Source organism: Eulemur rufifrons, chromosome 20, assembly GCF_041146395.1.
Source record: "Eulemur rufifrons isolate Redbay chromosome 20, OSU_ERuf_1, whole genome shotgun sequence".
Classification (NCBI taxonomy): Eukaryota; Metazoa; Chordata; class Mammalia; order Primates; family Lemuridae; genus Eulemur; species Eulemur rufifrons.
Genome location: NC_091002.1, coordinates 38036045 through 38048318, shown reverse-complemented (window position 1 = coordinate 38048318; position 12274 = coordinate 38036045). Strand labels below are relative to the sequence as shown.

At 38.9% G+C, this 12274-nt stretch overlaps 1 protein-coding gene across 6 annotated transcripts in view; it reads left to right on the top strand.

The window, feature by feature from the left end:
- The window catches only part of KIF16B (kinesin family member 16B), a 266306-nt gene that overhangs the window by 31350 nt on the left and 222682 nt on the right, over nt 1-12274 (top strand). For all 6 annotated transcript variants that reach the window (XM_069496659.1, XM_069496657.1, XM_069496658.1 and 3 more), the window contains exons 2-3: nt 9579-9648; nt 11730-11843. In XM_069496659.1, the coding sequence (XP_069352760.1) occupies nt 9579-9648; nt 11730-11843 (184 nt within the window). The remainder of the gene's footprint in view (nt 1-9578; nt 9649-11729; nt 11844-12274) is intronic.

The window sequence follows — 12274 nt, the reverse complement described above, 5'->3', positions numbered from 1 at the left end:
CCTTTTGCCCCCTTTTTTTTAATGGAATTATTTGTTTTCAAAATAATAAAGTCCATATATAACAAACCTACAGCTAATATCATACTGAATGGGGAAAAGCTTCTAAGAACTGGAACAGACAATGATGTCCACTTTCACCACTCTATTCAACATAGTACTAGAAGTCCTAGCCTGAGCAATCAGGTAAGAGAAAGAAAAGGCATCCAAATTGGAAAAGAGGAGGTTAGATTGTCCCTTTTTGCAGACAACATAATCTTATATTTAGAAAAGCCAAAAGATTCCACCAAAAAAACCTTTTAGAACTGATAAGTTCAGTAAAGTTATAGGATATGAAATAAGCATAAAAATAATCAATAGCATTTCTAGGCCGGGCGCGGTGACTCACGCCTGTAATCCTAGCACTCTGGGAGGCCGAGGTGGGCGGATCGTTTGAGCTCAGGAGTTCGAGACCAGCCTGAGCAAGAGAGACCCCACCTCTACTAAAAATAGAAAGAAATTATATGGACAGCTAAAAATATATATAGAAAAAATTAGCCGGGCATGGTGGCGCATGCCTGTAGTCCCAGCTACTCGGGAGGCTGAGACAGGAGGATCGCTTGAGCCCAGGAGTTTGAGGTTGCTGTGAGCTAGGCTGACGCCACGGCACTCACTCTAGCCTGGGCAACAGAGTGAGACTCTGTCTCAAAAAAAAAAAAAAAAAAAAAAAATAGCATTTCTATACACCAATAATGAAATAGCTGAAAAAGAAACTAAGAAGACAATTCCGTTTACATTAGCTAAACAAACAACAGAAAACCAAAAAAAAAAAAAAAAAAACAAACAAAAAAAACCCCAAAAAACCCCACAAAACTCCAGAATAAATTTAACCAAGAAGTTGAAAGAGCTCTACAAGGAAAACTACAAAATCCTGATGAAAGAAATTAAAGAGGATACAAACAAATGGGAAAGACATCCCATGTTCATGAATTGGAAGACTTAATGTCTTTAAAATGACTGTATTGATAAAGGCCATTCTCACTGGGGTTAAGTGATATCTCATTGTGGTTTTGATTTGCATTTCCCTGATGATTAGAGATGTTGAACACTTTTTCATATGTTTGTTAGCCATTTTTATATCTTCTTTTGAAAAATTTCTATTCATGTCCTTTGCCCACTTTTTGATAGGGTTGCTTGATTTTTTCTTTTTTTTCTTTTTTTTTTTTTTTTGTAGTTGACCTTGTTTTATTTCTCTTAATGAGATATAAGTACAAAGGATATATTTAATAAAAAAAAATAATAACTTAAAACCCTTCTCGAAACTCAATAGTAACTCTCCACTTCTCCATCTAACATTTTTTGCACTCAATGTCAAGGCCCCCTGGACCCACTGGACAACTAAGAAATATTTAGGAACTTATTTAGAGATGATCAGTATTTCTTCTCCTCCCACATTTTATCTTACAAACAGATCCATTAAATATAGGCAGATGAACTGCTGCAATCCAGAGGGGGATATAAAAAAAAAATTAAGCTATTAGTCCTTTTTCCCTTAAAATGTAAAAGTGAAATACAGAATTGAAACATTTTCTCTTTTGTTCATAGAACAAGTCAGGATTCTGTGGGTCTTACACACAATAGCGTACTGATAAAGCCAAGATTTAGCTGACTGAAAAAGCCAAACGCTTCAGTCCTATATAATATCAGTTCATATAAATATATTTTTATTCTTCTATATGGGGAAGTCTCTTGCCCCTAGCCAAAATTAGTATAAATTGAGGAGTTAAACTAGAAGGAGAGATGCTGGTAATATGCAGGAGTGATAGGAAAAAAAGATAGTATGAGAATGGAGTTTGTGTTACAATATATATATGCAGCTTGAAATTTTTCTAAATTTTAATTTAAGTCAATGGAACTTATTATCAACCAACACAATATGAATACTAGAAAAGGAATATTACAAAATGATAAGTAGAAAGTTTTCCAACTTAGTGCTTCTTTAGGATGGAAATATGAACAAAGTAAGTCTTATGTACATGTATGTTTAGGGCATAGTGATGATGTTTATCAAAAGGAAATAGAATGGAGCAGCTGAATGAAAAAATATACAAATGTGGGCAACAGAGCCATTTAAAGAATTGGCTGAGGACAGGAAGGAAAGATAAAGAGATGATCTAAAAGGGAGGGTCTGAAGGACAAGAGGTAGAGAACCTCTGAGAATAAAGCCAGTATGCTGGAGTCAGATCACAGGCACCCAGCAAGCTGGTGAGCCGGTGCATCTGACTTCCTAGGAGTATAATCCTACCCAAACCAAAATCCAGGTGATCCAAACCCAGAGATGTATTCTTTTTAATTAAGCAAAGGCAAAATGAGAATTACAATCTTTATTTGCTTCTCTCAGAAATAATTGAAGAGATTCTAGTACATTTTGCATTCACAACAGTTCTTTTTTTTTTTTTTTTTATTAAAAAATTGCTTGACAAAACTCTGAATTTATTCCTACCAGAAAAATAGTCTCAACTAGGGGAATGTTGAGTAGAAATTCCTTTCCCTCCCTCCCTCCCTCCCTTCCTTCCTTCCTTTCTTTTTTTTTTTTTTTTTTAATGTATACATTATTTCTTGTACAATGATATGAAATAATATGGGAAATGTTCATGATAAATTATTAAGTGAACAGTGCAAGTTAAAAACAATAGTTTCATATTTTTTTCCCCACCCCCCCTTTCCCGAGTCAGCACCTTCAAGTGTTACCACTCCCCAAACGGTGCGCAATGCACTCATTGTGTAGGCATACCCCCATCCCCTCCCCCACCCCCCACCTCAGTCTGATGTCCAATTGGTGTCGTTTCCAGATTTGTATTTAGGTGATGATCAAGGAAACCAATTTTCTGGTGAGTACATGTGATGCTTGTTTTTCCATTCTTGGGATACTTCACTTAATATAATGGGTTCCAACTCTCTCCAGGAGAACCATAGAGATGTTGTATCTTCATCATTCCTTATAGCTGAGTAGTATTCCATGGTACACATATACCACAGTTTACTAATCCAATCATGTATTGATGGGCATTTGGGTTGTTTCCACATCTTTGCTATTGTGAATTGTGCTGCTATAAACATTTGGGTACACGTGCCTTTGTTACAGAATGACCTTTTTTCCTTTGGGTATATGCCCAGTAATGAGATTGCTGGGTCAAATGGCAGGTCTACTTGAATCTGTTTAAGATATCTCCATAATGCTTTCCACAGAGGTTGCACTAGTTTGCAGTCCCACCAGCAGTGTATTAGTGTTCCTGTCTCTCCACACCCACGCCAACATGTGTTGTTTTGGGTTTTTTTGATAAAGGCCATTCTCACTGGGGTTAAGTGATATCTCATTGTGGTTTTGATTTGCATTTCCCTGATGATTAGAGATGTTGAACACTTTTTCATATGTTTGTTAGCCATTTTTATATCTTCTTTTGAAAATTTTCTATTCATGTCCTTTGCCCACTTTTTGATAGGGTTGCTTGATTTTTTCTTGCTGATTTTCCTGAGTTCTAAATAGATTCTTGTTATCAGTCCTTTATCTGATGTGTAGTATGCAAAAATTTTTTCCCATTCTGTAGGTGGTCTGTTTATTCTCTGGACTGTTTCTTTGGCTGTGCAGAAGCTTTTTAATTTAATCATGTCCCATTCATTTATTTTTGTTGCTGCTGTGATTGCCTTGGGGGTCTTCTTCATAAATTCTTTGCCTAGGCCAATGTCTGTAAGAGTCTTTCCTACATTTTCTTCTAGAATTCTGATTGTATCACGCCTAAGGTTTAAGTCTGTTATCCACCGTGATTTGATTTTTGTGAGAGGTGAAAGCTGTGGGTCCTGTTTCAGTCTTCTACAAGTGGCTAACCAATTCTCCCAGCACCATTTATTGAATAGGGATTCTTGTCCCCAGAGTATATTCTTTCCCGCTTTGTCAAAAATTAGGTGACTATATGAGGATGGTTCTATATTTGGATTTTCTGTTGTGTTCCACTGGTCTGTGTCCCTGCACTTGTGCCAATACCAGGCTGTTTTAAGAACCACAGCCTTGTAGTATTGTTTGAGGTCTGGCAAATTAATACCTCCCATTTTGTTTTTGTTGCTTAAAATTGCTTTTGCTATACGGGGTCTTCTTTGATTCCATACAAAGTGTATAATTATTTTCTCTATGTCTGTAAAGAATGATGTTGGTAATTTAATAGGGATTGCATTGAATCCGTAGATCACTTTGGGTAGTATAGACATTTTAACAATGTTGATTCTTCCGATCCACGAGCATGGTATATTTTTCCATCTATTTGCAAGTTCTGCTATTTCTTTTCTCAGTGTTTCATAGTTTTCCTTATAGGGTCCTTTACCTCTTTAGTGAGAATGGCCTTTATCAAAAAAACCCAAAACAACACATGTTGGCGTGGGTGTGGAGAGATAGGAACACCAATACACTGCTGGTGGGACTGCAAACTAGTGCAACCCCTGTGGAAAGCATCATGGAGGTATCTTAAACAGATTCAAGTAGACCTGCCATTTGACCCAGCAATCCCATTACTGGGCATATACCCAAAGGAAAAAAGGTCATTCTGTAACAAAGACACATGTACCCGAATGTTTATAGCAGCACAATTCACAATAGCAAAGATGTGGAAACAACCCAAATGCCCATCAATACATGATTGGATTAGTAAACTGTGGTATATGTATACCATGGAATATTACTCAGCTATAAGGAATGATGAAGATACGACATCTCTATGGTTCTCCTGGAGAGAGTTGGAACCCATTATATTAAGTGAAGTATCCCAAGAATGGAAAAACAAGCATCACATGTACTCACCAGAAAATTGGTTTCCCTGATCATCACCTAAATACAAATCTGGGAACGACACCAATTGGACATCAGACTGAGGTGGGGGGTGGGGGAGGGGATGGGGGTATGCCTACACAATGAGTGCATTGCGCACCGTTTGGGGAGTGGTAACACTTGAAGGTGCTGACTCGGGAAAGGGGGGGTGGGGAAAAAAAATATGAAACTGTTGTTTTTAACTTGCACTGTTCACTTAATAATTTATCATGAATATTTCCCATATTATTTCATAAAAAAAAAAATGACTGTATTACCCAAAGCAGTCTACAGATTCAGTGAAATTCATATCAAAATACCAATGCCGCTTTTCATGGAAATAGAGAAAAACAGTCCTAAAATTCACATGGATCCCAAAAAGAGCCTGAATAGCCAAAGCAATCCTGAGCAAAAAGAACAAAGAGGCATCACAGCACCTGACTTCAAAATATATTACAAGCAAAACAGCATGGTATTGATATAAAAACAGACACATAGACCAGTGGGAAAAGAGAACTAAGAAATCACATATTTACAACAAACTAATTTTCAACAAAACTGTCAAGAACACACATTGGAAAAGGGACAGACACCCTCTTCAATAAATGGTGCTGGGAAAACTGGGTAAGTATGTGCAGAAGAATGAAACCGGACTCCTCCTATCTTTCACCATATACAAAAATTAACTCAAAATATATTAAAGACTTAAGTTGACCTGATACTATAAAACTACTAGAAGAAAATACAGGGAAAACTTTTCAGGACCTTGGTGTAGGCAAAGATTTTATGGCTAAGACTTTAAAAGCTTAGGGAACAACAACAACAAAAATAGACAAATGGGACAATATTACACTAAATTCACAGCAAAATAAACAACAGAGTGAAGGGACAACCTGTTGAATGGGAGAAAATGTTTGCAAACTACTCATCTGACAGGGGACTAATATCCATAATATGCAGGGAACTTAACAGTGAAAAAAAAATTGGCTTTTCTATAACTATTTTCAGGAACTAGGATGAGACTTGCTCTTTATGGCTCAAACTCTAGCCAACATCTTTGTTATAAATACTATACTTAGAGATTAATTTTGGAGTAAAGATACATCTTTTTCTTACAATTTTAGTTCTTATGCTTAAAGAAGGAAACAAGCTAGGAAATTATTTGTGAAACTTCCTTTCTGGAATACATGGTCTCCACCTTAATCTTGATAACCTGTGATTATTTTTTTAAGTGATTTCAAACTATTGACTGTGGCCTTAGATTGGCATTAAGAAACAGCCTGGGTATAAAAAGGGCTAGAAGCTGATAGTGTGGTAGGATGCTGAGAATGAGGGAGCCTGGATGTCATGACAATCACATGATTTCTTAGGGCAGATTATATCAGACATTTATTGCTCTTGGTCAGAAGCCACTGTACAACTTAAGAGCAAAGAATAGAGACAGTGTTAGCTGACTCATGCTATATCTGTATTCTGCCATGTGATTTTAAAACTACAACTTAAAGGTCAAAGAAGGAAATTAGTGAGTTTCCCAGTGTAGGAAGTAGATAATATTGTGGAGTTCATTTCATAAGAGTAAATGTAAGACCAGTTTATCACTATGTCGTATGAAATACAATGTCGGAGGAGTGCTTTTCGAACTAATGTGTTCATGAGAATCATTTACTGCTCTTGCTACAGTGCAGGTTCCCGTTCTGGAGGTCTGAGCTCCCTCAGTTCTAATAAGCTTGCCTGGGGCTGCCGATGCACGTTTTGAACATCGAGGGTCTGGCTGGGGTTCCTATCTTCTGGGGCCACTCTGAGAAATTGAAGAAATTGAGGACCCTCTGAACAGTGAATCTTCCCCCTGCCCTTGGACCCCTCCCACCACCACACCCAGTGCATGTGATTTCAGGGAGGTTTGTGAAACCTTTGAAACTCACTTGGCATCTTCAGTTTTGATCTTGGAAGTATCTAATCGAAAGACACTTGTATTACATAACAATCTTTCAGTAGCTCTCCTAATGCTTTTACAGAGTGAATGTTAACTTAAAACTGGGAAAGCACTGTGGTAGTTACCTGCAGGTTGGAATACACGATCACGTGGAGGACCCTTTAAATTTAGCTGCTCCGCTGGCGTAAGTTTCCGAGATGTGGAATTATGGAATCTCTGGCTTCCAGCACGAGTGATAGGCGTGGTATGACCCACATTGCATCATTTTATAGGCAAGATTTGGCAAATTAGTGTGAGTACTACCATGATCACTTCTCATAATCCTAGATACCCAAATAATTTTGTGTTCACGAGAGGTATTTGTTGCTAATAGTGGTTTTATTGTTAAAGGTCTGGACACTTTAGGTTAGTGAGTGACTGAAAAATGACCCACTACGGGAATCGGAGGATGTGGCAGTCTGTAGTGTAAATACATCTAGTGTGTTTAGTTCTCTTGCTGGGCAGGACAATGCTTTTGGTACTTGAATGCTGTAGGAAAGGTGTAATTTTATGAAATAATTTTTAGAAGTGCTTTTTCTGTTTGAACTGAGATCGAGTTGGTTGATATGTCTTTGAAGTCTCCTTAACCTACAGGTTTCCCTTCCATCTTTATGCCTTGAAGTACAGATAGTTTAGGAAATACAGGATAGATGATTGACTGTTTCTCTTTACTTACCAGGTTTCAAAATGAGACGGATCCTTTGATCCTTCAAAGGGGACCATTGAGTTTTTATTCTTTCATTACGAGTTTATGTGCTTAAGTGTTTCTTTTGCAGTTTTTATCCTTTTTGCTGTCCAAATTTCTTAACTTTGGTCAGCAGAAACTTATTCAGGTTGGCTCCTGGGTCCTTTTGACATGGCTCTTGTGTTAGTTTTCTCTTACTGTGTAACAACTTACCCCAAAACTTAGAGGCTTAAAACAATGTGTATTATCTCACAGTTTCTGTGGGTCAGGAACCTGGGTGGGGTTTAGCTGGGTCCTCCAGCTCAGGGACTCTCGTAAGGCTGCAGTCGGGGTATCTGCCAGCTCCCCGATCACCTCCCTGCTCACCTCCTGGTGTGGCTGGAGGCGCAGGCACTTCCTGGCTCGCCAGTGTGTTGCCGGCAGCCTCCTTTCCTTGGTGGGTCTCTCCACAGGGCTCCTTGCTACCTGGCCACTGGTCTTCCCCATGGCCAGGGCCCCAGGAGAAAGCACAGGAGAGAGCCAGTAAGACAGAGGTTATGGTCTTGTCGTAATCCTGGCAAGTGACAGGTGTGTTGGGCATGTTTGTGTTCTAGTCACTGCAAGTGACTCACTAGGCCCAACCCACACTCACGGTGTTAGGGGTGGGTGAGGGGGGAGGAATCACACAGGGCATGGGGCCAGGGGATCATTCAGAGCCATTCTGGAAGTTGCCTGGGCCAACTCCAGTAATCTTTGATAGAGTTCCTGCTTTCTTGTGGGAGGAGGTGGTTCAGATATTTGGATCCAGTCATTTCTCCAAGGAATCTTGACTTATTTTAGTGAAAAATGGTATTTATAGGCTATAAATTGAGCATAAAATTCTAGGCCTTTTCAGTGAACAAAACTAGGGAGTATTTTTTTTTTTTCAATTTCAGATAAAGTTCATGCTATTAAATATTTCCCATTCAGATTCAGAACTACTTAACCTTGTCAACCTTACGTTTGTATTTCCATCTAACCACTTGAAAAATCTTGGTTCTCAAGGGCACCAACATAATTACTCATGTGTTATCCCACAGTATACTGAAATCTCAGAATATTGACACTTACTTTACCACCAAAATATGATTATTAAAAATGGTTTAAGATTTCTTCGTGGTTCTTTTTCCCCTTAGGATATATCCTATTATGTTATATAGTCAAATTCCTCTATACAGTCATAACTGATATAGTTTCTCACTGTGTGGTATACAATTAAGTTCACTTGCTTCAACTTACTTTTAAGTTTTAGGTTGTTTAAAAATTTTTTTTGTTTTCTTTTTCCATAAATTATTTTTATCATTATAAAGATGACCTACAGATCAATGTATAGTCACAGAAATCAAGCTTCTGTCCTTGTCCCCTCCATTCCATTTTCTTCTTTCTTTCTAGGTAGCATCTTAAAGTACAAGTGGTAGCATTGTGTGTGTGCTTTTCTCCGCTTGCCAGTATATCCCGGTGGCCAAAGCAGTGTATAGGGATCCTCCTGGTTCCTTGTTCAATGGCATCAACACCCGTTCGTGTAGATGTGTGGTCATTTATTCTAGAGAACTGGTCTTTAGGAGTTCTCTTGACTTCCTGTTCTGCTGTTTTCTGGGAAATGCAGTTTCTGAATGGATGTAGAATGAAGGTGGGAGGAGGGGCCGTGCCCTGGCTGCTTCTGGAAGCAGCACCTGCTTGGAACCACTCCAGTTTTCTTCGTAGTTTTCACCCTGGGTAGAGGGATCAGGTGTCTTTCTCTTTGTAACCAGGTGGATGGAGCTGCTTTTTTTCATGAGTCACAGCCCTTCACGGTGTCTCATTTCATTTACTCTCCTTTTGACTTACAGTTGGAAATTCTTCCAGGTTTCGACACCACATTGTTTATCAGTCATACTTTTTGATGGTGACATCTATTTTGTGTGTCTCCATGTTTATGTTAGTAAGGATTTGGGAAGAGTGGTATCAGGGATTGCCCCTCAGATGCCATTTAAAAACAAATCCCCTGTGTTAAAAGTAAATAAAACAAGTAGTTTTTGTTTTGTTTTTACCACTCTTCTCTTCTAACCAATACTGAATTATTTGTGTTGCAGGGAAAGGGACTTGGAGGCCAAGTTCATTATCCAGATGGAGAAAAGCAAAACAACAATCACAAACTTAAAGGCAAGTAGTGACGTGGTCTTGCTTCAGTTCCAGGAGCCCGTGTTTGCTTTGGTGTGGGAATGACTGTGGGTAAATGAAGCACACCTGCCGTGGAAACGTTTCCATGTCCCTCCCTTCTCAGTGTGGTTAGCCACGTCAGCTTGCTCCAGGCCTGGGCTCAGTCCTGAAGCAGGAGAGTTGATCCCCTATCTCCTCTCCCATTCCTGGTTTTATTCGATCTGGAAGCCAGACCCGAGCTGTCACTCTGGTCCCTGAGCCCATGAGTCTATCCCAAACCTGGGCATTCCCATCCCGTGTCCTTGTGACAAAGCCTTAACCTGGTGATTGACTGCTTTCTGCGGCGAATCATTAAGAAAGATTTGGCCCTAGATTTGTTTCCATTTTTAATGAAAATCATCGTGTTTTGTAATCATTGAAGAAGAGTCTGGTATAATATTATTCAAAACTCAGCAGATGAAATTTTTTTTTAGAAAACTATCTTTCCTGGAAAAAAAAAATAAAAAAAGAAATTTTCAAAGGTGGCAAGTTCTTCCTTTTGCACTTAAACTATCCTATTTGTTTGTTTGGTCAGCAGGTTTGTTAAGGACCCTGAATACTTTTCACTTAGTGGGGAAACAAGGGTATAAAATCAATGCTAAAGAAACCACGTGCTTTATGGGGTCAGCACCTTTTTCCTTCGCTATTTGTCATTAACCTTTAAGTTTGGGTTTCGGAGGCCTGCTGCTCCGTGGCCAAGTACAGATGTGTCTCCTGTTCATGTCTGAGGAATGGATTTCTATTAATTCATGGCTCAAGGGACCGGACACTTTGAGGTCCAATTTCAAAGTAGTGCAAGTTGATCTCCAGTGATAGAAGCTGGGGAATGCTCCGATCCTGAGTTGGGCAGTGATCTGGATCATTTGATAGGCCTCCTTTGAGGCTCTGGTGTCCCTTTGCCTGAGGGACATTCTTCACTAGAATGTTCTTTCTCAGCTTAGCACAATCCTTGTGTGTTCCAGCTCTGTCTGGCCTGCCTCGAGCTTTCCATCCTTTGCCCCCCCCCCCATCTTCTCACATTTCCACCAGTCGTCACTTGTGCACCCCCTGCTGGCGGTTACCTTTCCTCTGCCTCATGTGTCTTTGTCTGCTCACTGTGCTTTGGTAAAAGACCCCTGGCCTTGGATGAGTCTCCTTTCTTTGTTCATCACGGAATCTCTTTCCCTCAATTATGCTCTTGCTTTTTGGGTTTTACAAACATTTTTTCGCCTGACGTTTGAGTAACCAGAACAGATGCCCAGATTTTTAAAGTTTTGATAAGGATCTTAACAATTTTTTCTTATAATATGTGAATCATATTGGAAAATACGATACTTATTGAAAGTTATTCAGCATATGTCCAGGGAACTGTTTGGGGCTTTGTGGGAATATGGAGATTTTAAACATGGTTTTTGGGTTCACGTTAAGCATATAGCAAGGCAGACAAGATATATGCAAACATCTGCAATGATGATGTGTCCTGAGAGAGTCTGGGTTGTCAGAGGTGGGAGAAATTACTTCTGCAGGGAGTGCTTGAGGGAAGCTTCATGAAAGAGGAGCCATCTGACCTGGAATTTTCAAAGGGAACAGCAAATCATACAACTCTGGGAGGTGCGGGTCTCACCATGGTCTATGTGAATAGCACCCTCTGGAGTTGTGCAAAGCTCAGCTCTGGAGGATTTAGGAGGAGGAAACAGTAAATGAAAATCATTGAACTCAGAAAAACATAGACTCTGGCTGGAGCGTTGTGCGCTTAGAAGTTAATAGCAATAAACAAGGCCAGAATAGTATTCCTGGGTTACTGAGAACTTGGATTGCTGGGAGGAGTTTAGGTTGTATTTAAGTTTTATTTATTTAGTTTTTTATGGAAGCCAGAAGGAATTAAATGCTTTTTAGCCAGGGTGTAAACATGGAAAGTTGTGATCATTTAATATTTTTTTAGGAAGAGAGATTTTTTTTTTTTTTTTTTTGCTATTTGGGTCACTTGTCAAATGGCAATGCTCTTTACATTATTGTTATTATTCTATTTCCGTTATTTTGTTATTATCATAATAATCTCTTTCTAGATACCAGAAGGAGGTACTGGGGACTCAGGAAGAGAACGGACCAAGACCTTCACCTATGACTTTTCTTTTTATTCTGCTGATACAAAAAGTCCAGATTATGTTTCACAAGAAATGGTATGATATTTTCAAAATATTTTGATTTATTTTCATGTTGAGAAAAACATGCCCACCCTAAAATACTTTAAAACATCTTGCTAATTTTTTCTGAAAATAATTTATATAAAATTAGCCTTTGCTAACTTAGCCTTTTCCATTGTTATATAGGACCATTTATTTAAGCGTGAGAAGAATTCAGTTCTCTAAAGGTTGATTTTTTTTTTTTTTTCACCTCTGAACATGATCATCACAACTTTTAATTTATGTCAAACCTTGGACATGGCTCCTGTTTTGAAGGCGCTCTATAAACTATGCCGTTTTGGGGGGATATTTGTATGCTGCTAAGCCTGGTAAATAAGCCACTTAACCTTGAGTCCTCCCGCAGTATAGAGCTTTGGGAGATAGACTTCAAACCCCAGTTAGATTTCCCCTACTTGTGTGGGTCATTA